The sequence below is a fragment of the Puma concolor genome, chromosome C1 (genome assembly GCF_028749965.1).
Source record: "Puma concolor isolate L17-30 chromosome C1, mPumCon1.1.hap2, whole genome shotgun sequence".
NCBI classification, from domain to species: Eukaryota; Metazoa; Chordata; class Mammalia; order Carnivora; family Felidae; genus Puma; species Puma concolor.
In genome coordinates, this window is record NC_141674.1 from 108,371,904 (window position 1) to 108,399,580 (window position 27,677).

The following is a 27,677-nucleotide window of genomic DNA, read 5'->3' on the forward strand; positions in this document are numbered from 1 at the left end:
GCTGAGCCTGGAGGATGAGTTAAGAAATTTCCCAGCTCGCCGCACATACAGACAGCTGCATCACTCTTGGGTACCAAAGGGCTCCCAGACACCTTGAGGAAGGAACTACCAGCTCCCTACCATGGGGAGGCACTTCTTACTCTAGCCTCTGCAGAAAGTCCCTCAGAAGTCCCTGCCACACCTCACAGGACCTCCCACCCCCACCTACCACTCTTCCCAGATAATAACACCTTCCCTTCTCTCCCAGCCAGCATTTCTAATTAAGGCCTTGCCCTTAGTCAGCCCTGCCAGGCAGAACCTGCTGAGCCAGAAACACCTGTCCCGCCTCTGCTTCTGTGTGGCTCTAAGCTCTGGAAAATGTGTGCATTCCCCAGAGCCACCTGGCAGCCCTGGGGCAGGGTGGGGTGAAGTGGCAGGGGTCTACAGTCTCAGACCCCTTTTGGCTGTTGCTTTCATGCTGCCATATTCTGCATGCTGGAGAAAGCAAAAGAGAAAAGGGCAAAAGCAGGGCGGACACAGAAGTAGAAGGGCAGACAAAGAAAGAAAATGAGAAGCACTGAGGAGAGAAGGGGAGGCAGCATGAGAGAAGAAGAAAAAGAGACAGGCACAGGTGGGAGGAAGACAGATACAAAAGAGAGAGAAAAACACAGTCAAAGTGGGGAAGAAAGAAGCCAAAGAGACAGAGGAAGAGCCAGGGAGCACAGGTGGGGGCTAGGCAGGGGAGTGGCCACCCCCACCCCTGGCTGTGCCCTCCACAGTGAGAAGGGCACAGAAGCCTCCAAGAGTAGTAAGGGAACTTTGGTGGTGAAGAATGTTTTTCCCCAACTCTCACTGATGGGGATGGGGCACTGGAAGGTGGGAGCAATGAATGGCCTGGAATGAAGATGGAAGGAACCTGTGAGAAATCTAATGGGCTGCAACAGTGGGTAGTTTCAGTCAGTGTGAAGACATGGGGATTTTCCAGTCTGACAAATATCTCAGGCCCAGCTGAGGGAAAAGCAGCCGCCCTCCCAGACTGGGAATGCTGCCTGTGTTCACTCAGCCCTGCCCGGGTGTAGCTCCTGCCCTTCCCTTCTTGCTCAGACACAAAGGTGTCCTCAGTGTGCTCTTGGAGATCCTGAGCCCTGACAGGTGAGGCACAGCCTGGAGAGTCAGGGTTGGGAGGGAGAAGGGGGTGAGCAGTGATGAGCAACCACAAGCCCCAGGTAAAGTTCATGGGCACTTGGGGGAGGAAAATGTGACTTCTGGTCTGAAGAAGCAAGAAGCCTTCTGGAAGAACTAGCCTGGATAAGTGTCTTAAAAGCTGGTGGAATTGCAGTAGTCAAGAGCAGGGCAGGGACAGCATGGGCAAAGGCTCCAAGATGGGCAAGCCCAAGAAGTGAGCCCATACCTTGACCACTTGGGCTCATTCTATGGGAAAAGGTAACCTGGAGTGAGATTGTAGAAAGCCCTGGTTGCCATGCTGAGTTTTTTACGTTACCCTGTCAGAAAGGAGGGACCATAAAATGATTTTGACCAGAAGTATGAAGGAAATGGTGCCATGCTCCTTCTTTTCTTTAACTCACTGAATGAACTTGAACAGGTCGTCTGGCCCTTTTGGGTTCAGTTTTTAATAAAATGTGGGGCATTAGCCAGAGTAGTATTTTATTCTGGAATCAAATAAAACTTCATTTGGCTTTCCCCCCCCCCCAGCTTACAGTTGTTGAAAACAACTGTCAAGATGACCTTTAGAGCCCCTCACAACCTGACAGCCAGACACTGTGAAAAAGGTGTCCCTCCTTCACCATGGACTCTGTCAGACCTGCCAAGGCCTGTGCGCCCCAAGCTTCAGGCCAGCCTGCTCTCCTAGGGAGTGCCAGACTCCTGGGGGCTGCCTCAGCTGGTGCCTGCAAAGGCACATCCTTCCTGCTGCAAATAGGACTAGTAGATACTGAAGGAAAGAGAAAGTTCTTCTCTACCCTCAAGGTCTTTGCTGGACTAACAATTAAATTTACAGGACACAGATTAACAGTAGGAAAAAACCCAAAGTTTTATTAAGTGTGCACAGAGGTCCAGGAATGAAATTAAGACCAAAGAAATAACCATGCAGGCAGTTTTTACACTTTTCAGACAAATAGACAAGTCTGTGAGGTATTGACAGGATCAAGAAAACTTAACACTGGGAGCTTCAATTCGTAAGGGATTCTAAACAGATTTTGGGCCGGGGTGGTAAATTAGTAAAAAGTAACAAGCGTTGTTATACAGCCTCCTCTCTTTCGCTCCTGCTACAGGGAGGGTACCTTTCACATGGGAGATGTATTCCTTCCCTCAGGGGGGCGGAGGAGGGTCTGAGTGTCCTTCTTGCACAGGCTGTCTCTGAAGTGACTTTATTAAATGTTTATTTATTTTTGAGAGAGAAAGAGAGTGCGCGAGTGAGCATGCAAGTGGGGGAGGGGCAGAGAAACAGGGGAACAGGATCCCAAGAAGGCTCCTTGCTGACAGCAGAGAGGACTCTGCTAGAGAAACTAGAGAAACCTCGAGATCATGACCTGAATGGAAGTCGCCACTTAATGGACTAAGCCACCCAGGTGCCCCTGACGTGACTTTCAGTTAAAATAATCGGTATGCCCAAGAGGCACACTTTGGGACAGCCTGCTCTTGACCCCTACACAAGTTATTGCCTGGGACAAAGTCACAGCAATAGCAACAAGAATAACCATAGCTCCACAAACTTTAATGAAAACATTATCATATGCCAACCATGAGGTCTTAGACATCAACACATTTTAATTCACTTAATCCTCACAACAATCCTCTGATGTGGTGAGGGGTACTATGAACCCCGCTTCACATGATTAAGGGGAGTTGGGAAGAAATTTTCTATACCAGGGACTCAGAAGAGCCAACTGAACAGAATGGGCTGCCTCAGAATTTGCCTTTAAAAAGGCATTTGACAGCTGAGTGCTCTGCTTTTACTCAGATTGTGTGGGTGAGACCAATAAAAGTCAATAATATGGAGGAGACAGTAATCCAGACCATGCAGTGTTGTTGATTTGAAGAGGCCTTGATGAGTTCTGGGGGAGATGGGGAAGTCTACAGCCCTGTAGACATAAGGCCAGCGGGCACAGGTGGGCAAGGGAAGGCTGCAGGCACAGGTGGCTTGTGTAGACACAGCCCAGTTGGGCCTAGAGGACTACTGTCTGCCCTCAGGCTACTTGGGGTGGACAGGACACAGGACCCTAGTGGCACCATTATAGATAAGCGACAAGAGCTGGCTCTGAGCCTCAGACTGGGAGGGGCAACAACAGAGAGAGAATGGCAGGATGGGGGACAGTCCCAGAAGGTGTCTCCAAAAAGAGGGGCTGGTGGAACAGATTGGAAAGGGAAGCAGGGACTTGACACACACATTTGTTTATTCATCCACCTCTCCAACAAACATCTATAGCACACACAAGACTCCAGACACTGCTGAGGAATCAAGGACATGGGGGCAAATAAACCTGGAGAGCCTCACAATCCAGTGGAGAGAACAACCACACCTGTAAGCAATGAGCCCTAAGATAAGGGCTGCATCCACATGGGGACAAGTGGGTGTGTGAGCAGAGAGGGGCTTTGGGCCTTGACCTGGGTCCTGTGTGAAGCTTGGGGGCTGCTGGGTAGATGGCAGGGGAAGGTACATGGGGCAGAGGGGCAGCCAGAGAGGGAATGAGAAGTCAAACAAGGATCAGCCCATCTTCCCACCTGGCTTAGGAGCTGGGCACCCAGGGGAGGAGAAAATGAGGAGTGAGGAAGGTGGGGCTCACTCAAAGGCTGGGTATGCCCAGCTCTAGGGTTTGGGGCTGCTGGCGGGTGGTGCTAGCAGGAGAGGATCATCCTAACCTGAGAAAGGAGGGGCAGGATGGGGCTGACATGGAGGGGACAACACCAGGTGTTGAGTCAGGATAGAGGGTGAGGACAGGGGAGACCTAGTAGCCCAGTAGGAGAAGCAATCTCAGAAGGAGCAGGGGCTCCTTCAGTGTTTGAAATGAGGCCAAGTCTTAATGATGTTGTACAAAGCTTTCCCAGGAGACAGTGTATTGACAATGTCACTGTGCCCCACCAACAGGTAGTTGGGAGTTAAATACCCCTTGTCCACTGCACACTGGATCAGGTTCTGGGCTGCCTCCAGGGCTGCAGCATTGGGCGGCTTTTCTGCAAAACACATTTTCCCATCAGTTTTAGGGTCTTAAGGTTACATGCTTAGGGAAGGGACAAGCTCCTAGATTCCAGTCTCCCACTGTCCCCACCCCTACCATACCTACCACTACCATAACCAACAAATTCACATTAATTGTGGCAGCCAAGCACAAAGAGAAAACAAAGTCATTTTGTTCTCTGATTCCTCCTTGCAAAGCTCCTTCCAGAAAGTTCAAAACTACTCTAGAAGAGAGCTCCAGTACAACACAACACTCCTCAGCAAGCACCGTGAGGCAGACATGGCACCACTGGACCATCCACTGCTTTGCCATAGCAGGCAGTGGGGCTCCCCAACATTCACCAGGGAGGAGAATACATTTGCCAAATGAGCCAGAAAAACACCATATTTGCAAAGGATGGTGTTCTCTCTTGATCCATCCTTGCCTTGTATATGGCTATAAAGACAGGGCTGAGTATGGGGACAGGTGAATTTGGGGGAAAGTTCTGCCTGGCAGGGACTCTGGGGGACCTGTGCCCTATATTGAGAGTCCACTTTAAAAGCTGAAATGTTCGGGGCGCCTGGGTGGCGCAGTCGGTTAAGCGTCCGACTTCAGCCAGGTCACGATCTCACGGTCCGTGAGTTCGAGCCCCGCGTCGGGCTCTGGGCTGATGGCTCAGAGCCTGGAGCCTGTTTCCGATTCTGTGTCTCCCTCTCTCTCTGCCCCTCCCCCGTTCATGCTCTGTCTCTCTCTGTCCCAAAAATAAATAAACGTTGAAAAAAAAAATTAAAAAAATAAATAAATAAATAAATAAAAGCTGAAATGTTCTAAACACACTGCCAGGTACCTCAATGTTGCCTTTTCCCCCATGCTTCCCAGACATTGTATATTAAACTTCATCCCCCTAGAATGTTCTCTGCTTCATGCTCACCCCTTACCTACAAAGTTGCCTATGAAGGCAATTCCTAAGGCAATATCATTGTATCCATAGGTGTGAGAGCCTTGGATATGCCAGCCAACTCCTTCATACACACCACCATCCTGTCCCACCAGGAAGCTGGGGTTGGACAAAGGAAAATAGAGAAAGTCACTCCTGGAAGGAGAATTAGCTTCATTCACCCCTTAAATCATTAATTCAGTCTTTCTTCCATTTATCAGGTATAGAGTGAACGTCTCTTATGTGCCAATGTGTATGAGACCAAACAACAACAGCAACAACAACAAAAACTCCATAATCGCTGAACCCAAGAAGTGAAGATAATCGCAAGCAATAACAGCAACTTCTGCCCATTCCAACATGGTTTTGTTCCCACAACTCCACTGAGTCTGACACCACCAAGGTGACCAGTGACTGTCTTGATACTAGTACAATGGAAACTTGTTTTTGTTCTGGTTACATTGACCCTGTTAGCCACACTCTTCTTTAAATGTTCTCACCCCAGCGCTTCCAGGAGCCCACACCCTCCTATTTTCCTCTACTCTGCTGCTCCCCCCACTTAGGGCTCTCTTCCATCCACCTCCTTTTCCTAAAATATGGTGCTCCTCAGGATTCTGGTCTTCCCCTTCTCTCTTGTCACTCAGCATATTCTCCTGGGACAGTTGCCCAGTCCAATGGCTTTAATTACTATCTATAAAAATCAACATGTCCAAATGAACCCATCTTCTGCAATTTTCTCAGCCAAAAAAGTGGACATCATCTTACTGCCTCCCCCTCTCTCTCCCTCTCCCAGTCCCATCCAATCATTGGTCATGGTTTATCAGGATACGTGGCTATATCTCTGACCTTGATTCCTCCATTTCTCTATGCCAACTGCTATCATACTGCTCCAAGTCACCATAACCTGTTGTCTGGATTACTTCAATAGCTCCCTGCCCAGAGGTTTACCTCCTTCTAATCCATTCCTGAAACAGCACCTCAAGTGCTTTTGCTAAAATACAAATCCAATCATTAGGCATGACTTCCAGTTGCCTTTCAAATAGAGTCAGTCTGAGTTCTTCTGATATGGTCCCTGTTGGCTTCTCCAGCCTTACCTCTCACCAGTCCTCTTGCTGAAATGTATTTCTAGATATGAATTAAGCTCCTTTAGTTCCTCAAGGATATGCCCTCTCTGGACCCCAGAGAGCATGCTGCTCCCCTTACCTGGAGCACTCCTCACCCTTATTTGCCCCACTAATCCCCATTCCTTACCCACATCAGAGCCTTGATACCCCTCCCTCTGGAAGCCCTTTCCTATTACTGCCAACTCCACCAAAGTCTTGTTAGAAGATCATCCTCTGCATATCCTGTTCCTTATCTGTCACAGTGTCTAACATGAAGGATTGTCATTACTATTCACTGTCTTCTCTGTAGTACTCCATGAGGGAAGGAGCCATATCTATCTTGCCAAGCATCAGGCACATAGCAGACACTCAATAAATATTGGTTAAAATGTTAGAAAATGGTGATCAAGAAGGTCCTAACTGGAGCCCATTCAATGTTAGAGATAACACACCATGAGGCTGGAGTGAAAGGGAGATACCGTAAAATCAAGGAATGAAGATGAAGTCCTTGAAGACTGAATGAAAAAGGAAAACTAACATTCCCTGAGCATTTGCCATTTGGAATTTCCAAATTTATGAACAACTCTCTCGTCTGTGCTAATTAATCATAGCAAGGCTGTGGGAAATCCTGCAAAATGCAGCAACTGTTTCCTCCTGTTTGCAAAGGCTGCTTTTAATTTTTTAATTAAGTCTTTAATTTTAATTTTGGTACATTTAACATATAGTGTTATATTAGTTTCAGTTGTACAAAATAGTGATTCAACAATTCTATACATTACTCAGTGCCCATCATAAGTGTACTCTTAATCCCCATTACCTGTTTTACCCATCCCCCATCCACCTCCTCTCTGTAACAAACCATCAGTTTGTTCTCAATAATTGAGAGTCTGTTTCTTGGTTTATCTATCTTCTTTTTCTTTTGTTTATTTTTTTGTTTCTTGAATTCCACTTAAAATTGATTAAATACCTAAATGTGAGACCTGAAACCATAAAAATACTATAAGAGAGCATAGGCAGTAATTTCTCTGATATCGGCCATAGCAACATCTCTCTAGATATGTCTCCTGAGGCAAGGAAAACAAAAGCAAAAATAAACTATTGGGACTACATCAAAATAAAAAGCTGCACAGAGAAGGAAACAGTCAACAAAACTAAAAGACAACATATGGAATTGGAGAAGATATTTGCAAATGACATATACAATAAAGGGTTAATATCCAAAGTATATAAAGAACTTATACAACTCAACACCAAAAAAATAAATAATCCAATTTGAAATAGGCAGGAGATATGAACAGACATTTCTTTAAAGAAGACATCTAGATGGCAAAGGCTACTTTTAAAATGGGAGTTAAAAGGAGAACAGCAACCAGCCCAGAATGACACATATGCAAAAGACACATATCTATCTGAGACTATGGTTTTATTGTAACTAAGTCATGGATGAGTAATTGAAATTTATCATATGCTAAACCTAAATTCTTTCCATGAAAATTCCAAGTCATCTTCCAAGTGGCTTCTGCCATTCCACTAACTTAATGTGTTTCTTTATTATAGATCTGGCATTAAAGGAACCAAAAGAGAACATTTTTACTTCACTCTGTATCTTCAAATAGATAAAGTATTATTGTTCCTGTTGCAGAGATGAGGCAAAAGAGGCCCAGGAAGGTGAAAAGTTTGTGTATCTATAAAATGGAGTAAACTATACCAGAGTTATTATAGGATTCTAACATCAGAGGGAGCAAGTTTGAGGTTGGGCCAGAGTAAGGTAGGAGGTGAGTAGGGCCTGTGACCCTGAGTGGTTGGAAGGGATTGCATAAAAAGGCACAATCCTCCAATGGCCTTCCGTAAGGGTCTCATGGTCTTGCTTTATCATTATTGTTGTTAATGTCTTTTCAGAGTCTTCCCAACCACTCATAGAGAATATGCCCAGGAGAGATAACTAACCCTTAGCTATGATCTAACTGATACTCAGTCCAGAGACTTGCTTGAATAAAATGTGATGTTTTATGTGAAGCACCCACTACCAAAGAAGGGTTCAATAAATATCAGTTCCTTCCCCAGCCTTCCTCCTACAGTCCTGAAGAATAGAAGGGCATGTTTTCTTTTCTTTTTTAACATTAATTTATTGTCAAATTGGTTTCCAAACAACACCCAGTGCTCATCCCAACAAGAGGAGGGCATGTTTTCAATCCCACTTACTGATATCCAATGTCACAGAAGTGCTGTGTGTCCATGTGAAAGGATTGTGTATCTCGGACACGAATATGGCAATCCATGGATACATTGCAGGTTGTACCAGCGGTGTGGATGATGATGACATATTTCGCTGGGAGGCTCATTTTAGGGCAGTGTGTCTCTCTGGCTTCCCATACTGACCGTGAAATGATGTTGGGGCAAGCTGTGGTAAGGTAAAAAACCAAGAGCATGGGAACACACCTACTTATGGGCAAACTCATAACTGCAGGCTGGATTCCTTCTCAGTCTCCCCAACCTCTGGCACCCATTGCCACTTCCTGATGTAAGCTCAAGCTTTGGAATTTAGGAAAGTCCAGACAGGAACTTTCTGGGTCATGTGCCTGGAGCTAAGGGACAGAGGCAAAAATTTATAGGTTCTGATAACAACTGTGGAAATCATTATATGAACATAAGGGGAAGGACTGTTGATTGTACAGAGGCATGGCCATTTTATTCAAAAGACAAAGTATGCCTACCTGCTTGATGTATTGCCTACCTACTTGATATATTGCACATTTATGCAGGTGTGTGGACCTATGAAACAGGACAATGTGAAGAAATCAGCTGTGACTCTGAACTGATCATGTGTATATGGAAATAATTCAAAATATATAAAAAACTCTACAAATGCTAAAAAGATCATTATTGAAAATAGCATCCATCTGAAAGCCAGAAGCATTTTATTAAAAACTTAGTTTAAAAAAAAGCTTAATAAAAATATCCTTGAGTCCAAGAAAAGGTCCACTCTAGCAGAAAGCTAGATATATTGTACTGTTTTTAGGTCACTGCTTGCTCACTCCAAAATAGCACATGATTTTTATTACCCTACTTCTTGGAATATTCACTCTGATGTCAGTGTTACCTGCTAACTCGTTTTTCTCGGTGTGTGGTCATGCTGCAGGATGGCTGGGTTTTGCTCTTAGAATGCTGTGTGTGTGTGTGTGTATGTGTGTGTACTCACCTGCTATACACAAAACTGTATAAATGTTTACCCCATCCCATTATCATGTTTCCTTTTTCTCCATAGCTTTGATGCAATCTGACATCATATGTATTTTACTTGTTGAGGTCTTCATTTTCTGTCTTTCTTCACTGAAATGTGAAGATTTGTATATTTGTTCACAGCCGTGTTCTCAGTTCCTAGAATAGTGCCTCGTATTCAGTTAATATTTGTTGCTTGAATGAAAGTGTGTGCACATACATATTGCTAACAAGAATGGTCTCACGGCTATATCACACTAGTGGGAAGGAGAGGAGGCCAGGAAGCTAGCCTGTCAGAATTTTTTGGATCTCAGCATGAGGTGTTCTTGATCCAAGAAGCCAGTGAACACCAATAGGACACAGCATTCCCTAATGTGGTTGAGTGATAACTGGCAGGAAGGTGAGGCAAGATTGAGGGTCTTACCTTTCCTAGGCATCACTGGCTTTTGAGGGACCAGACAGACCTCTTCATTCAAGATGAGTAGCTGAATATACCTGGGTGACAGATGACCCTTCTGGATGGCATAGGATATCAGGTCCTCTGCAGCTGATAAGGCGGCAGGGCTTATACTGCTTCCTAAAAGAGGATAACGTGGGACCAAGAACTGTCAGCAAGACATTCCATCCTGATCTAGACCTGGGAGAGGATAAGAAGTCACCTAGGTCTGAATAACTGATAGATTGGAAGACAGGAAACAAATCCAGTAGCCAAAATGGGGCCTAAGAGACAAGGAGCTACTTGGACAGAGCTCTTAGAAGCCAAATTGGTGACCTCTTCCAATTGCCAAACTAGGACCTTATTTATACTCCATCTCTAGGTGAAAGAGTTGGGCAGCAATTAAAGCTACATGCAAAGGAAGGCCAACTTGACTAAATCAGGTATGCCTTAGCATGCAGGAAAAGGGAACAGAATTTAGGAACTCCCACAATCAGGCATGTGGCAAGTGCACTTTATATCCATTAACTCATATAATTCTCACTGAAAACCTCCAAGATAAATGCTATTCCTAGCCCCAGTTGGCAAATGAGGATCCTGGCAGGTTCCAGTTATTCACTTACTAGCTCTTAACTCCATTTTTTTCTTGAGCTCTCCTCTGTTTCGCAGGGGCTAGAAACCTCAAACTACATTTCCCAGACCTCATTGCTGCCAGCTCTGGATGGATTCTGCTGTTCCAGCAAGAGAGAAGCCATGTTTTTCTGCCTCTGCCATCCATAGGTATAGACTCAGTGCCATACAACATCAGACTCCAGAAGTGATGGTAAGAACTGAGAGCTTAAGCGGTGTCAGTGGTGGCTTCAGCTACCAAACAGGAGTACAGACCAGAGAGGAAGAAGAGAACAACAACAACAAAAAAGCTATATCATAGAATCCAAGGGAGAAAAGAACTCAAAAGAAGGGATGGGGCACCTGGGTGGCCCAGTTGGTTAAGTGTCTGACTTCAGCTGAGGTCATGATCTCACAGTTCGTGGGTTTGAGCCTTGCATCAGGGTCTGTGCTGGCAGCTCAGAGGCTAGAGCCTGCTTTGGATTCTGTGTCTCCCCCCCCCCCCGCCCCTCCCCCAGTCATGCTCTATTTCTCTCTCTCAAAAATAAACATTAAAAGAGAGACAGAGAGAGAGAGAGAAGGGTGATGGTTAGAGAGGACCAGTATGTTGTAGACTGGAGAGACAAGAGTGTTAAGACAAGGGAGTGGAGGAAGAGAGTGGAAAACTCTCTGGCAGAAGGTCCGAGGGGACAACCATTACCTATCTTATTGCCAAAGAAGGCAATTCCCAGGGAGATGTTGTTGTAGCCCTGGGTATGCATGCCTTGGACACCCCAGCCGACACCTTCATACACCCTGCCATCGTCCCCAATCAGGAAGCTGCAGGGCAAGGAAACATGGATTTAAAGGCAAATTAAAGACCTCTCACCCACCCTCAGAGTGGAAAAGTGTTTTAAACGCTCATCAATAAGTACTATGTTTTAATTACCTAACAGTGGGACATAGATAACCCATTTAAATTTCCAAGAGATGTGGGAATATACTTTAAATTATGTTGTGACTTAGCTTACTTGTGTGTCCCAGAACCTCACTTTAAAAATACTCAGTTGGTGGGGCACCTGGGTGGCTCAGTTGGTTGAACGTCCAACTTCAGCTTAGGTGATGATCTCATGGTTTGTGAGTTCGAGCCCTGCATTGGGCTCTGTGCTGACAGCTCAGAGCCTGGAGCCTGCTTTGGATTCTGTGTCCTCTCTCTGCCCCTCCCCACTTGTGCTCTGTCTCTCTGTCTCTCAAAAATAAATAAAGGTAAAAAAATTTTTAATTAAAAAAATACTCAGTTGGTTCTAGGGTGCCTGCGTGGCTCAGTCAGTTAGGCATCCGGCTTCGGCTCAGGTCGTGATCCCCCAGTTCATGGGTTCGAGCCTTCATCCGGCTCTGTGCTGACAGCTCGGAGCCTGGAGTGTGCTTCAGATTCTGTGTCTCCCTCTCTCTCTTTCTCTGCCCCTCCCCTGTTCATGCTCTGTCTCACTCTTTCTCAAAAATAAATAAACATTTTTAAAAAATTAAAAAAATATATTCGGTTGGTTCAAAGTGGAATTCAAATGTGTGACTCTTAAACACCTGAGAACATTATTTCAGTACTTTTCCAGGGCAATGAAAACTCATCCATCCTATTTTTTAATTATAGGAGAAAGCACATGAACATTTAAAATAAACAACTGGAGGGGTGCCTGGGTGGCTCAGTCGGTTGAGCGTCTGACTTCAGCTCAGGTCATGACCTCGTGGTTTGTGAGTTTGAGCCCTGCATCGGGCTCTGTGCTGACAGCTCAGAGCTTGGAGCCTGCTTCAGATTCTGTGTCTTCCTCTCCCTCTGCCCCTCCCCCTCTCATGTTCTGTAATTCTCTCTCTGTCAAAAATAAACATTAAAAAATAATAATAATAAATAAATAAAATAAACAGTTGGAGTTCAGGAATCCCTTAATATTGGCTTTATCTTCAGTTTCTCCTTAGGAATACCTGTAAGCTCTTCTGTATCACAGAAATTTGTTTAGAATATTCCTTTTTTTCAGTTTCTTTTAAAAACAATATATCTATTATTTTGCTCTACCTCCTGCCTCCTTTCTGCCTCTCTAACTTTCTTACTCTCCATTTCCCAACTACACTCTTCAGAAATTATATTTTCACAGCTCTTGCCATATTCTACTCTTAATAGACTGTGAGTTTCCATAGCAAATGGAGCACAGAAAGAACACTTTCTCAAGGATGCCTAAAGACCCTGGATGGAGGTGAGCCCACCTCCCACCCTGCACTGACATGGCCTGGGGATCGGGTGGGGCCTCAGTATGCCCACTGATCTGGGAAGACTTTGCTGCCCAGACTTTCAGTAAGTATCTCTGTCACTCTTCAGCAGCCTTTGGTTAGTCCAATGTGAACTGTCCCTTATGGCAACACTCAGCTGTACCGTACAAACTGGAGATTATGTGTGTCTATATACATATCCTCATAAAAAAAATTTTTAAGTTTATATTTATTTATTTTGAGAGAAAGATAGTGGGTGTGCATGTGGAGAGGGGTAGAGAGAGAGGAAGAGAGAGAGAGTCCCAAGCAGGATCACCACTGTCAGTGCAGAGCCCAATGACTGAAGCTCGCTCCATCTCACAAACCATGAGATCATGACCTGAGCTGAAAACAAGTCAGATGCTGAACCAAATGAGCCACCCAGGCGCTCTTATCCTCATTATTAAGGGGGAAAGGAAGAGTTTCTGGGCCTCCACTGGTAATCCTGAGTGGACACTTGATACACAACCTCAGGATCTCTCCATGCATCACATTTGTTTTAACATGGGGCTCTCCCCTCTCAATCCCCACCACCATTCCCTGTGAGATCAGACCTCAGTGTGACTTGGCCCTCCAAGGAATCCAGTGGGAGAATGCTCCTCACTGTCTTTGTGTAGACTGCTGGATCAGTAGGCAGTCTGGAAACAGCTCTAGGTCCCACTCCCTAACTTAACAAATTGTCTTCTCTAGACAGTGGCATCCGTACCTTTGACACAGGGGGTGGTAAAGTTCTCCCATTCTCTCACCCATTCCTCAGAGTGGATGGGAGGGCCTAGATAATGCTTGTGAAGACCTTTGTAAACTGTAATATTCTACATGCTCCATGGGCGACTGTAGTTATTACACAACCTCCCTTACTTATTCCAGAATCCTCCAGTGTCTGAGACCATCTTTGAATAAATGGCTCTGAGCCATCCTTCCTAAACACCTCTGAGGATTCTGGATTTTGTTCATTTGTTTTAACATTTTTTATTCATTATAAAAGCAACATGAATGGGAAGATGGGAAACTAGATGAGGGAAATTGGGTGGCCCCCTCAGAGGCAGACTTGAATGTGGCTCCAGGACCCACCCATTTGCTTACTTGTAGACCACGTCGCACCAGCCTTTGGTGTAGACAGAATGGGACTGAAAGCCCCGAAGCCTCTGGCTGCAAACATCCTGCTCCTGGCACTCCATCCCTGTGAGCTGGTTCATGATGACATAGGCCACAGGTTGTGTCAGCTGGGCCCTGCAGGTCTGTGATCTCGCTCCCCACTCCTTGCGGGAGACAATGGTGGGAGCTTCTGCAAGGGGACCACAGGATGGCATACAGCAAGCACTACTATTTCTTCTGCAGGCCTGGGAGAGTCCCCTGGATGCCTCCACCACCCACAGCCCCCCTTCTCATCTCCATAGCCTATTCTGGCTAAAAGCAGTCCCCATGCAGACTCTACATCAGCATCAGAAGTAAAGCTGTCTTGGTTTTCATACATTCCCTCATTGTATATCCTAAAGGACAAACCCCCTCAGCCCTACCCTGGCCTGCTTTGCACTTCCCACCTCCAGAAAGTAGCCCCTGTGACACTCTGTGCTAACCATGGGACTCTGAGCTGCCATCTCTTAAAGCACCCCAGTATGAATGCATTGTCCTCACTGGCATTTGCCCTGGGTCTCTGACCTGTCTATTGTCTGGGCCTCCCCTCAGAATGGTGACTCTCTGAGGAAAGCTCTGTTTCTCTCCTCAGATTCGAGCCCTTAGGAAGTTCCCTGAGCATCAGGTACATGTCTTTCTCCCATGTGAAAATGCACTGTAGACAGGGCTGAGAGCCCTGCACAGGACCCCAGGACCCCTGAGGACTCACTTACTATCTTTATGTTGGAAGCATCTGGGAGCTTTCTGAGGGATAGGGTGTCTCTACCCTTCTACTGACAGCTGGAGACTGGGGGCCTTGTTCTTAGTCCCTGGGTTTTCCCTCCTTCCTGGAACCCACCTTTGCCTGAGGATTCATGGCAATCCATGGGAGCTTTGTGGGATTCAACCCCACCTACCAACCCAGCCCAAGTATAATTAAGTCCCAATAAACACTTCTGGCTACCTGAGGATCCCTAGCTAACCCCAAACCACCTCACCATTTTGACCCTTGTGAATGAGCTGAGAGATGCCAACAAAAAAGTCTAGAAGACCCTCTGATAATCCTCTGGCTTGGGTTTCATTCCAGGAGAACAGTGGGGAATCCCCTGCAAAGGAACATTGCACTTAGTGCTGGTCCTTGGAGAATACCTGGACCAGTGAAGAGGAATAGACTCGACATCCCCACCCCAAAGTCCACAGCCTCTCCACTCCCCCAAGTCCCCTGACATCTTCTAGGAAACAACACAAAAGAGAACTACAGATGTTTCTGGCTTCACCCCACCTCTGCCTCCCACATCTGCCCCAGTGAGACCTTCATGCCCTCCCAAATTCCCTCCATTCCAGGGGAATTGCCATCTCTCCTGCCCCCTCGTCTGAGCAGCTCTAGCTCTCCTGGCTCACCTACATACCTTTGTTCAGATCAGAGGGTCACATACCAAGGTGGTCATCATTATTTGGTAGTAACATGTACACATGTATCAAGCATGTATTGATCCAGACAAGGTTCTTGAAATACAGAAATTTGCAGATTGTTGTGACTGACCTCACAAACTAGATTTTTGAGATGGCATTAACTGAGGATTAGTCATCATCAACATGCCTCATTCTCCTCTGCCTGTTTAGTACCAGAGATCATAGGAGCAAAACCTACTAGAACCAGCAGTGTCACCAACATCACCTCCCACAGGGCAGCTCTATAGTTTACCAAGCACTTTCAAGAGCCTTACCAGATCTGTGGCTTAAAACACGTATATGTGATAAGCAAAGAAAATTAACCACTCCCTCAACACAGAGGAGAAACTAAGGCTCAAAGAAGTTAAGTTACTTGTCTAAGATGATATGGGTTTAAGCCATGGGCTTGGTTCCAACCTAGGCTGTCTGACCCAAGCTGCGTTCACTGCCACTATACTTGGTGACCTCTCCAAAGCTGTCAGATGACCTTGGATAAGTCACTGCTGCAATGGAGCCCAGCTCATATCCTTGTCTGTAAGTCAAGGTCACTAAGGGCCTCCATTCTGTCCTTCTGTGAAATCATCAAGGAGCAAATTCATGACCATGAAACTAAAGCCAAGGTGTGCTGGGCAGACTGAGGAGACTACTGAGGACTGGCGCCACTCTCAGTAGGGCAGGGGACACCTGAGCTAGGCTCTAATGGGGAGCCAAGGACTGGCCAGAAGGAACAATCAATGAGCGATAAGGAGGATGACTTACAATTAGTACGAAAAGCACTTCTGACCCAATGAAAGAAAACTCACCCCAAGCCCCAAAATCCCAAGCAGGGAAAATAAGAAGCCACAGCAGTATCCTCATGTGGTCCCAGGGTGCCAACAGGGTTAGTGTGAACCTTGGCCCTGGAAGAGATGTCAACAGTTAACCCAGCTGTGCTCACTCCTCAAACAGGGTACCCACCCCACTGCATGGCACCCCTGCCTGCCTCTCAACCAAACTGAGAGCCAGCACCTGCCTAGAGGTCTCAGGGTCCTCAGCACAGAGCCTAACCCTCAGCAGGTGCTCAGTAAAGTTGAGGGTGCTAGCAGCTCTTGCCCAAAGTTACCCAACCAGTAGTGGCAGATCAGGATTCATACCCAGGTATGTCTCCACAGCCTCTGCCTGGAACTTCGCCACAGTCTGCCCAAGTTTTTGATGCTGGAGATTCTCAACATGGGCCCAAGAGGTTAAACCCCACTATCTCTGTGGTCTCTTCTGGCTGCAGGAATCTTTTTGGCTCTCTTGGGCAGAAATGAATTGCTTGCTTATGCTCAATCAAAATGAAATACCAGTTCCCCAAGATGACAACAAAACATCAACTTTTCTCCTGGTTATCCTACTGAGAAATGAGAGAGGGAAGTTTCAGATAAAATGAGGTATATCATTGTCCTCCAGAGTTTTTATATTATAATCAGTAGTCCCCAGATGGAAAATGTTTAGAACCATGTTTTAAGACCTGAGCATATAGGAACTTCCTGGATCAGGACCAGCAATCTCTTGGTTAATAATACCCAGTATTCCATTCATTTGGGAAAAACTGTCACTTAAGAGGAAATGAGCCAATTGCAGATGAGAGTAGGAAACATGTGGGAAAGTGTCAGCCTTCCTCTTTAGCCAAATGAGAGGTAAGGATTAGCTTGTCCAATATGGAGCCCTGTGGCTGGCCTCCCAGAAAACAGGTTGGCCTTTTGCAAAGCTATTTAGAAACCAGCAATCAATTCTGGTCAACAGAAGGTTTGGATCCTGGTCACTTGCTCATAGTAATTTCCCAACCATGAGTGTTTAAGTGGCAAATGCTGTCCTGAGCTTGTCACATCACACAGCTGAAATTACAAGGCTTGAGCCCAGCCCCTCATCACACCAGGGCAGAGACTAGTGGCACCTCCCACCCCCACCTCCAATCACAACCTTGCCTGGTGCCAGAGTTCATCTGCCTTGGTTCACACTGCTATGCATTCTGTATCCTTAAAATAAAGATGCAATAGCAGAATAAGGACCAAGTGAAACATAATCAATAGGGATTCAGAGCTAGACAGAAAGGAAAGAAATTGAGTAGAGTTAACTCCAGGACACACAACCTTGGCAGGAAAGATCCAGGCATGGTAGAACTAAACTCATTTAGTATAATTTAAAATAGAATTTTTTTATTTGGAGGAAGAGTTCAAAAGGGAAGATCAAGGAACTTTCTCCACCATATTAATATTTTAGCCAGATAGAAGAGTCCAGTCCCTTCCAAGGGAGAGGGCTTCTCAACAAGGAACACACTCACACTCACACTCAGAAATACCTATGGGTCCCGTGCTGTCCCAGCCCCACAGGTCAGGGCACAGGCAGTCCGCCCTTCATTGGCTGGCAGTTCCTTCCTTCAGACTTGGCTTCTGGCCCTGCTCTCCTCCAGCTGCCACCTCCCAGGCCTTTAGGACGCCTCTCACCAGAGGGCACTCCCTCCCTGGTAAGGGAGCACCTGGGTCCTGGCTTTCTGGATAGAAGAAGAACACCTGGGTTCCTAATAGAAGGTGAAGAGGGGACAGAGTTCTGAGGCTTCCAGGAGGCTCCGTGCAGGGCACCCAGAGTAACTGGGAGAGACCAGACTCAAACTGAGAGCAAGGCGTCACCCTGTGAATAAGCCCAGGTTCCGCCTCCCTGGGAAAGAGCATAATTGCCCAAGGCTCCCTGAGCTGCTTCCTCATCCCCAGCCTTTGGGAAGCCCAGCCAACCCAACATCTGGGAACTTCTTGGCCTTGAGTGGGTCAAACTTTGCTACCCTAAGATATGCCTTTTTGGCATATTGGTTATTCCAGGCTGGTTATTTTATAAGGAAATACACAAGAGCCATGAGAAGTTCTGAAAACCAAGAAGTCACACTTTTGTAAGAGACACTTACATGAATAGGGAAATCTCCACTTGTAAGGGTGTCTCCTTCAGCACTAGGATGCAGGTGTGACTGTCAATCTCCAGAAGCTGCTATCACTGGAGAAAGCAATAACTTATATCTGCTTAACTTTGCCCTTGTTTGCTGTACTTTTCCTGGGAACCTCCCACAACTGAATTCCTGCCCCCAACATTTTTTGTCTTTAGTTAATGATGGTATTTAAGGTGATGGCTTTGGCCATTTCAGGGAGTTACTCAGTTTTCCTGGGGCTCTGCCATGTATATATAGGAAGTATACAATTTCTTAAGCTTTCCTTGATTTTCTCCTATTAATCTGTCTCATTTCAATTTAATTTTTAGTCCATTTAATGAACTTTGAAAGGCAGAGGAAAACTTTTCATCCCCAACAAGACAGACCTGCTCCAGGAGTGTCAAGGTTGTGGATGGGGGCCACTGCCCCACCCTCCTTCCACCAGGGCCACCTGCACAGGTAGGATGGAGGCAGAGGAACAGAAAGGTACATTCCAGAAGGCACAATGTGCTATCCACAATGTGGATATCCACAATGTGCTATCATCACTAGTACTTATTTTGGCCCATGCATCCACCAGCCCCACCAAGAACACCTGGTCCCTCACCCACTCCAAGCTCACTTCCCATGAGGGGAGTATCTCTGCAAGGACCTGCACGGCTCTCACCTCCCAGGGGGTGGGGGCAGCCTCTTGAGACTGCAGAAAGGACCCTTCTGAGGGAATGCCCCAAATCCATACAGGTGGCCCTTAGTGGGACTGTAGTCTTGCTCTCAGGCCTGTGGGAACTGGAAAAGCCCCCTCAAGGGGGGGTCGCACAAATAAACCACTTCCAAATGCCATTCTCCCCATTTAACCGACAAGACCCAAGGCTGGGGAGAAAGGCCCCAGGAGCAGTGTGAAAGAGAGCAGGGGGCTACTTTAGCTGTAGTCTGGGATAATACTATAGGGACCCCGTCAGTTTCCCAAACTTTGCTGACTTGCTGTTTCTCCTTACCTCTGCTATATCCCCACCTTGACTAGTAATAAAGTTCTTGCAATGAGAAGCTCACCTCTGGGGCATCCAGTTCCACAGTTGAGGAGACTGGTCCCCTTCTGCAGGTGGGCCTGCAAATGAGAACGTCAGGGATGGGATTGGAATCTTGGCTGGTGAAGGAGGGATGGGAATACTAGGCAGTGGCTGCCAAGAGGAAGCAAGTAGCACCCAGGCAGCGAATACTTAGGGCTAAGGGGCCCATTCTGTATGATGGCATCAGAAGGGAGAAAGAATGTGGGCTGTCCCTCTCTGGTTCTGTGCATTTAAGACTAAAATGCTAAGTTCTGAATGACTCAGGTCCAGTTATCCTCCCCAGCCACACTCACCTCTCTTGGCCAGAGCAGCTCCTTTCCTGAATGTTCTCTGAACATAGTTGTCTCAGGGAAAAGTTCTTGTGTGACTGCATGGTGAGCTGAACTAGCCACTTTTTTTCATGTAGCACCATTTCAAGTATATTGAAAGAACAATTAACAGCCAAACCATGGATATTCATATATGTGTGTGTGTGTGTATCTATCTATCTATCTATCTGTCTATATATATATATATATCTCAGACATCTCAAAAATGAACAGAGTGTACCTTTTACTTCAAGGAAAACAACGAATGAAATTTGTTAGCAATAATGAAATTGGAGCTTTCAAACAAAAATTAGACTTTTGGAAAATTTGTGTTGGCTATCATGAGTTTGACAGTCTCCCAATACTTTAAGACTTTTCTGATAAGATCAGTGATGATATTAATTTATCTGATTTATATATGTACATATTAAAGATTGAAATGTGTCAGCATTTGGAAAGGGTGGATAACTCAGTGAATCAATATTTTTCAGTGACCAATATATGAACTTACAAAATGATGCCTGAATAAAGACCCATTCAAATTTCACAATAGACAATGGATTTCAATGTAACAGAATACAAAGGACTCATTGATATGGTTTCAGATTCTACATTGCAACTAACCTTAAGAAACCTCTACTTGTTGAGTTTTGGTGTCTTATCAAAGAAGAATATCCACACTGATTTTTAAAGACTATTAATATATTCCTCCCCTTTTCAACTACTTATCTGTGTAAGGTTGGATTTTCTTCATATCTTCAACCAAAACAACACAGAAAACATATTGAACGCAGAAATGAATATGAGAATTCAGGAGTCTTCTTTTAACTCATGCATTAAAGAGGTATACAAAAATGTAAAAAGTGATACCACCCATTTGCTTTAAAAAATAGTATTTTTCATTTAAAAATGTGTTAATATGGGTTTAGTACACTAGTGTAAGTGAATCAGTATTTTGACTTTAAAATTTCTGATATTATACGTATTAATACACATAACCCACATAAACAAAAACTCTTTGGTATCTTCAATATTTTTTTTAGTGTAAAAGGGTCTTGAGAGCCAAAAGTGTAAGAATTGGGATCCAAGGAATGTCATGGGCTGACCTGTAGCTGGTAGGCCACAAGGGGGCAGCATGCTGTGCAGTAATTCCAAACGGGCCTCCCCACATCCCTGTCCACTGCACCTCCCACTTCTTTTCTTTCCTTTTCTGCACTCTCCTGGGAGGCACAACCTCTCAATTACAGGAAGTAATCTTCTAAGCGTGTGTTCCGTCAAAACCAAGGCAGGCACGTATAATTCTGCAAATGTTTATCAGATGTCTCAAATGCAAAGCTTATCATCCAGGACTGGGTAAATATGAGAACCCCTGCTCTCGAGTTAATAATCTGGTGAGGTAGGCTGAGTCATAGGATCAGCGTCTAGGGTGATAAGGGATATGCCTAATCTCAAGGCATAATTTGCATAAACGAGCATATTTTTCCTGAAGGCAAAGCTGGAAGATACTGGACTGTATTTCCAGGGCAGTACAGGTCAGCTAGGCAGTGATTCTTCCAGTAAGAGACCCTTGGGTTCTCTGATTCAGAAGAGTACTTGACCTGATCGGGCAACAATTTCAAATAGGACTGACTGTCGCCAGTTTGCAGCTGCTGCCTCAGGGTCATTTTCAGGGAGTGACCTGGGGACTGTGAATTGAAATCCTGGGCCCAAGGCCTTCCCTACCTTGCAAGCCCTCTGAACTGTCTTGCAAGCAGGTGAGCTCCAGGTGAGACCAGTAGCCTCTGAGGCTGAAGTCACACATTTCCCATTCTTGGTCGGCTTTCATCCATTTTTTGTTCACAGCAAGTCTCCCCAAGATGGGGTGCATGGGCCCCATAATGGGAAGGAACTAACCAGCTGTGCCCCCACTGCACCACCCGCAGGCCTCCAATGGAGGCTTCATGGTGCAATGACCTAGGATTTGCTCACCAAGTGGCCAGAGCAGGGCTTGTCACCAGGTAGGCACCCATGAAGGATACATTCTGCCATGGGGCCTGGGGTGGAGTACTAAGAGCTCAACTGCGGACTCTTAAGTCTTCAGTCTTAGAGGAACCCTGGGATGGGGTCAGGTGAAAAGTCTTTCAAATTGGCTGCTCTTAACCTTTATTCTAGCAGCTGTTTAGAACCAGGTAAAAGTTCTATAGATGTCTAGAGGGCTTCACCTGGAAAGACAATGGGTTTCCTATTCTGAACACGGCAGTGCAGCAGCCTCAGTCTGAGTGTGTTGGTGGCAAGGAGAGGAGTAAAAGGGAAAGTTGAAGAGGAGAAAGAAGGTGAGGGTAGGCAACCATGAGTAGGAGGAAGAGGGAGAGAGCAAGGGAGGGAAAGAAAGGGACAGAGAACGGACAGAGTGAAGGGGGAGGGAAGGAGGAGAGAAAGAGGGAGGAAGGAAGGTAGAGAGGGAGACTGGTTCAATTCTAGCTGCTACTGACCTCAAATGCTGAGATTCAACTATAGCACCGCAGGTCATGGGGGCATGTAGTGGTCATGGTATAGCTGGTGTGGGGTTTGGAACCTTGGTAGCTTGGGTTTGAATTCAAATTATAACAGAGAAAGAGCTCCCTATGCAAGTGTGTGTGGTTCTACCTTTTGGGCTTGGTGGCTTCCCCTTTCTGCCCAAGGAGCAGGAGGGTGAGGTAGTGTCATGCACACACTAATAAGGCGCACACACAGAATTGTGTCTTTCCACGATGTCAGCTTTATTCGATCATAAAGCAAAGTTAATCACTATTATAAAGCAATTTCAGGGTTCCAAATTCAATGACATTTCACCAAGTGATTAAACTTGGCTTCTTACCCAACACAGAGAGCAGAACATAAGACAAACCATACAACAAAGAAGATGACAGAAAGTGTAGAAGCCAGTCTGTGGGCATGCAGTCCTCTGTCCTTGGTCCGGTCCAGGACAGTTCATGCCACTTATTGCTTATTATGTTTAAGCAGTGAAGGATCGCAGTTCTGTTTGAGGATCAATTGGGCAGAGCCTTCAGCAGTAGCTGCCTTTTTGAAGTGGTCTGACATAGAGAGGTCATGTCTGAAGAGTCTGACAGTTTGCTGTAAAAATCCTCTCCTTTTTAAAGGGATTTAATCAGTCTTGCCCCCTCCTCTGTTTCTAATTATTGTCAGTTCTGGGGTGTCAGCTGATGCTGGTCCTAGCAGTACCTCCTAGCTGCAATATCTTTAACTGCTTGTGTTATTGCTTGACCCAGGCCCCTGCTTGAGTGAGAGATCCCATTTTGCTCTCTACAGGTGGAATTAGGCACAGCTTTCAGGGGCCCCCCACGGCCTGGAGTCAGCAGCCACCCCAGCCCCTTCCCTTTTCTGACTTCTCACTTCTGGGCCATTCCCAGGTCGGGGAGGGGCAGGAACCCTCCCTGTAGGAGCCTCAAGGGGTCTTTTGGTCCTTCTCATTTGAGGCGGTTGCAAAGAACAAGGACTCTATTTCCCTGGCCAGGCTGTGTGTGCTCATCCAAGACCCCGGGCTGAGGTGACCCAAAATAGGCAACCTCCTGTCACTGCTCATCTCGGTCCCAAAAATCCAGGGGTGGCCTGTGGCGGTTGTTGGCTTCCACACCCAGCCCAAATATCTTTCAGAATTGAAGTTGAGCAAAAATAGTGTGGAAAGGAATAAATAAAATTATTTCTATTTGTGGAAGGCATCCTCCTATCTAGAGAAAAATCCCAAGTACTTCACAAACAAAAATGCTAGAGTCAATAAACTAATTCTATAAAGTTGCAGAGGACAAGATAGACAAAAATCAGTTGTGTTTCTCTACACCAACAAAGACCAATTTGAAAAGGAAATTAAGAAAACAATTGCACTTACAATAGCACCCCAAACAATAAAATATCTATAAATGAACTGATTCAAGGAAGCAAAGACTTTTACAGTGAAAACTATACAACACTGCTGTAAGAGATTAGAGAAAACTAAAGAAATAGCAAGACATCCTGTGTTCACGGATTAGATTTTATGGAGTGAAGGCGGCAATACTAACCAACGGGGTCTACAGATTCAAAACAAGTCCTATGAAATGTTTTTCTTCTGTGTTTTCTAATGGAGTGAAGGGGGCAATACTAATCGACAAGGCCTGCAGATTCAAAACAAGTCCTATGAAATGTCTTTCTTCTGCATTTTCTATTGCTGTCAACCCCTTGCAGTACACTTCTCTTCAGGCATCGTGGTTTTCATCGCTTAACGTGAGATTGGGTCTTTTTCACACTTTCCATTTACCTGTTGAACATTCTGAACTGATGGAATACAATTATAAGAAACACCTTAATGTCCTCCTCTGGTGATTCTCATACCTGTGTCAGCTTTGGGTCATTTTCAGATGATTGAACTGTCTCCTCATTAAGGGTCATTTCCCCTGTTGCTCTGCACACCTCAAAATCTTGGATGGAATGGCCAGTGGGAATGTTACCTTGTTTGGTTGCTGGATATTTTTGTGTTTTCTATAATCCTGAGCTTTGATCAAGGATGCAATTCAGTTACTTGGAAACAGTTTGATCATGTCTGGTGTTACTTTAATGATTTTTCAGTGGTCCTGAGCAGTGCTCAGCAGAGGGCTAATTAGGAGTTCCCAACACTGTGGCAAGACCTCCCTGAGTCCTCCTGCCTCGTGAGTGAGGGGGGTTACTTTTTCCAGTCTATCTGTTGGCAACAGACTGTATTTCCAGTGCTGGTGTACAGGCTCTGTTCCCTCTAATCCTTTCACAAGATTGCTCCCTGACTTGCTGGAGTTGGCGCCCATGGAGGCACAGAGCAGGACTGTGCTGCACACTTAGGGCCCCCCAACAGCTCTTGCTAATTGACTTTCACAGCTCTGCCCTCCCCACCACATCGTCCTGTGGACTCGCAGCTCAGTGTCCTCAACTCTACATAGTACACTGGGCTCCTCTTCAGTTTCCCCTCCCTGCACCTTACTTGGAAACTCTCTCAAGGCAGCACATATGTTGTGTAGGGCTTGGCTGACCTGTGTGTTTCCAAGTGTCTGGAATTGCCGTCCTCTTTTGCCTGATGCCCAGTCTCTTGGAAATCGGCATTTTGTATATCTTGTGTGGTTCTGTTTTGTTGTTATAGACAAGAGAGTAAATCCAGTTTCTGTGAGTCCATAATGGTGTGGTTCCCCTAAGTGAAAACCAAAGTTGGAAACCATCAATGTAAATTCTCAATAGAGACTTTTACAGAGTAAAAGCCACAGCCCCAGTGAAAACGTAAAGCCAGAAAACCCTTAAAACATATATTTACAAATCAATGCAGGGTTGTAAGGACAGTTTTTACTTAAGCCTGAGAGCAAGCACAGGGCCCACCACCTTTTGTCCCAGAGCTGATGGTGAAAACCCATCCTTTGTCCATGTGGCCAGAGTTGCCATACCTCTTTAGAGGTGTGTCAATCTCATTAAATCGTATTCTCCTGAAAGTCTTTTAAGGAAGGCCCAACACAAATGCTGTGGCCTGATGGGAAGTCTGGGTTTTGTCTTGAGTTTTCTGGGGATTGTTGTACAGGTAACAGCCAACCCCAACTAACTTCTCTTCTCTGGGAAGAGACACACAACAACTTCACCAAAGTTACACTTTCTTTCCTCCTAAAAGTGAACCCGTTTTCTTTACTGTCAAAAAGTAATTAGAAAACTACAAAAAGAAAAAAGGGGGGAAGAACTATATATACCCAAAGGCTTTATTTTTATTAAAATAAAACAGAACAAAGAAATTCAACAACTTTACAGAACCAAGTTTGATCTCCAAATCCCTAACAACCAAAAAAAAAAAAAAAAAAAAAAAAAAAAAAAAAAAAGCATAAACTCAGCACACTTCTGTCACAAAACACACAACCAAGTTACCCACCTTTAGGGAAATAACTGGCACAACAAAACGCAATGGAGAAGCACAGAAAAACTACCTCCAGGGGTAGTATCTGTCCTGACTGGGTAGCATAACCGCAATTTCCTCCCACCCCCATAGCCTCACATGCCTAACACTGAACACACACGGTCACTTGCCTCCCTGCACCCCAAAACCCTCTGCACCCACTCCCGTCTCAACCATCCTCACCCCACACAAGTCTTCCTCAGACAACCCAAGCAACAGCTCTGGGACTTCCACAGCCCCAGGAATTCTACCGCCCAGAACCGCCTGATTTACATAAGGTCACGCCCCATTCATGACGCAACAGGCCTCTCTTCCCCCTCCCCTCTTCCCCAGTCGCTCTCCCTACCCCTTCCCCCCAAAACCAGCGCGGGATGATTCAGCGTGGAATTGGGAAGATCTCCATGACATTTCCAAAGCAGGGTCATCGACTGCGCCAGGAGGAAAATGAGGCCCGACCTACGCGTGACCCACACTCTAGATGGGCCCTTGAGGGCGGAAACAAAGCCTGACCCGCAGCCTCCCATGTGTCCTCCACTCAGCCCCCCGGGGAGACCACTGCACTGAGGGGGTTCGGCGCCTGGGGCCTCCTGGGACCTAACCCTAACTCTGGCCAGGGCTCTGGCCCTAAGGATGTCTGAAAGATCGGATGGGGGCCAGTGACCAACAGGAAAGATCTCCCCGTGGAAGCCACATTTTCGCCATGACATTTCCACCCCGGGATGGAGCTGTAGGAGGGGATCCTGAGACGTGGTTCAGCCTGACCACCCCCGCCAAACGTTTGGCTCCTTACTTCCAACCCTAAAACTGACCCGCACCCGCGCATTGGGCCAGCCAGCACTACTACCCCCAAAAATAAATATGCAAAAATGTAAAATCTACTTACCAAAGACAAGGTTGAAACGAACTTGAATCATTTAAATACAAACTCCGTCCTGAACGTTACTCTAAATTATCCTCTACATAAAGCAAATGAGAAATTGAAAATGAATCACAAACTAAAAGTAAGCGAACAAGTGAACAAAAGTAGAGGAGAAGGACCATTTTGGTGCTTACTCACTAACGATCTCTGACACTGGGAGGTAAAACACTTGAATTAAAAGAAGAAACCAAACAAACACACGGCAAAACAAACACCAAAACGCATCCGACATTTTAAACACCGATTACCATAAGAAAGCGCGAATGCAGTCGGGACAGTTCCACTTTAGGAAACTACGCAGGGATCACGAAGTCCAAAATACAGTGAAAAAACCTCACTCTGGGAAGTATCACGTCCTTGGTTCCGTCATCTCTTACCAAGAAAATGTACTGTGTTCTCAACCCGCCCCAATACAGCCTCACAGGCCTCACACTGTACAGACACGGTCACTTGCCTCCCCGCACCCCCAAACCCTCTGCACCCACTCTCGTCTCAGCCATTCTCACCCCACACACGTCTTCCTCAGACAAGCCGAGCAACCGCTCGGGCATTTCCACAGCCTGTGGAATTCTACCTCCCGGAACGGCGCCCACCGCGGCCTCATTTACATAAGGCCACACCCCGTTTCACTCCCCGCCCCTCTCCTCACCACCCAGCTCTACACACCCGGTCTCCCTGACCCCAGCTCCCCTCCCACCGGGATCTCAACTCTGCTGCTTCTCCTCCTCCTCCCGCCCCCCCCCGCCTCCTTCCTCTCCTTGCGGGTCTCCTCCGTCTTGTCCCCTCCACACTGATTTGCTTACAGCTCGTCTTCCCTCTCCCTGCAGCTCCCGCCCCGCCCCCTCAGCCCGTCTGGGCGCTCACGCGGCGCCCAGCACCAGGCCGACTGCGCTCGCCTGAGAGAAACACGAGGGAGGACGTCCCCCAGCTGGAGAAGCGCCCACACACCTCGCGCTCTCTCTCTGCTCAGAGCCCGGTTTGAAGGAGACACAATGCGATGACTCCACCTGAGGGGCTCAGCCCCCAAGCCAGTCCCCCCGCCCCCCGTGCCTGGACACCCGCGCTGGGGGAACCGAACGTCTGGCAGCTCTGGGCGCGCGAACCCACACCTGCGGGCTGAGAACTGCCGCGGCCTGCTTCTGCACAGGTGCGTTCGCGGGGCGGGGCCGCGGCGCCCCCTCGTGGCCGCCCGGGGGAGGTGCACCAGGATCCCTAGGTTGAGGCGAGGGAGGGT

At 46.4% G+C, this 27,677-nt stretch overlaps 1 protein-coding gene across 7 annotated transcripts; it reads right to left on the reverse strand.

Annotated features, from left to right (window-relative positions):
- Window positions 1-2,004: 2,004 nt before the first annotated feature.
- Window positions 2,005-27,036, reverse strand: PGLYRP3 (peptidoglycan recognition protein 3). Of its 7 annotated transcripts, none has more exons than XM_086718274.1 (11): window positions 26,950-27,036; window positions 24,629-24,783; window positions 16,434-16,672; window positions 16,104-16,199; window positions 14,847-14,954; window positions 13,819-14,020; window positions 11,159-11,277; window positions 9,838-9,990; window positions 8,397-8,595; window positions 5,093-5,211; window positions 2,005-4,170 (listed from the first exon to the last, which is right to left on the reverse strand). In XM_086718274.1, the coding sequence occupies exons 4-11, from the start codon at window positions 16,156-16,158 to the stop codon at window positions 3,992-3,994; spliced, it is 1,134 nt and encodes a 377-aa protein (XP_086574400.1). In that variant the 5' UTR covers window positions 16,159-16,199; window positions 16,434-16,672; window positions 24,629-24,783; window positions 26,950-27,036; the 3' UTR covers window positions 2,005-3,991. The 7 variants fall into 7 exon arrangements, with proteins under 7 accessions (XP_086574400.1, XP_086574399.1, XP_086574403.1 ...); XM_086718273.1 differs by having other exon boundaries at window positions 16,434-16,675; XM_086718277.1 differs by lacking the exon at window positions 26,950-27,036 and adding an exon at window positions 25,871-26,258 and having other exon boundaries at window positions 16,434-16,675.
- Between the last annotated feature and the right edge of the window lie 641 nt (window positions 27,037-27,677).

Bases quoted from the DNA above. Each gene is read 5' to 3' on its own strand.
- PGLYRP3 (XM_086718274.1), bottom strand. From the start codon at position 16,158: ATGAGGATACTGCTGTGGCTTCTTATTTTCCCTGCTTGGGATTTTGGG. The intron at 11,278-13,818 runs GTAAGCAAATGG...CTTGCCCTGCAG, and splicing joins TGGTGCGACGTGGTCTACAA to CTTCCTGATTGGGGACGATG. The intron at 5,212-8,396 runs GTAAGTGGGATT...GTCCAACCCCAG, and splicing joins TTCTGTGACATTGGATATCA to CTTCCTGGTGGGACAGGATG.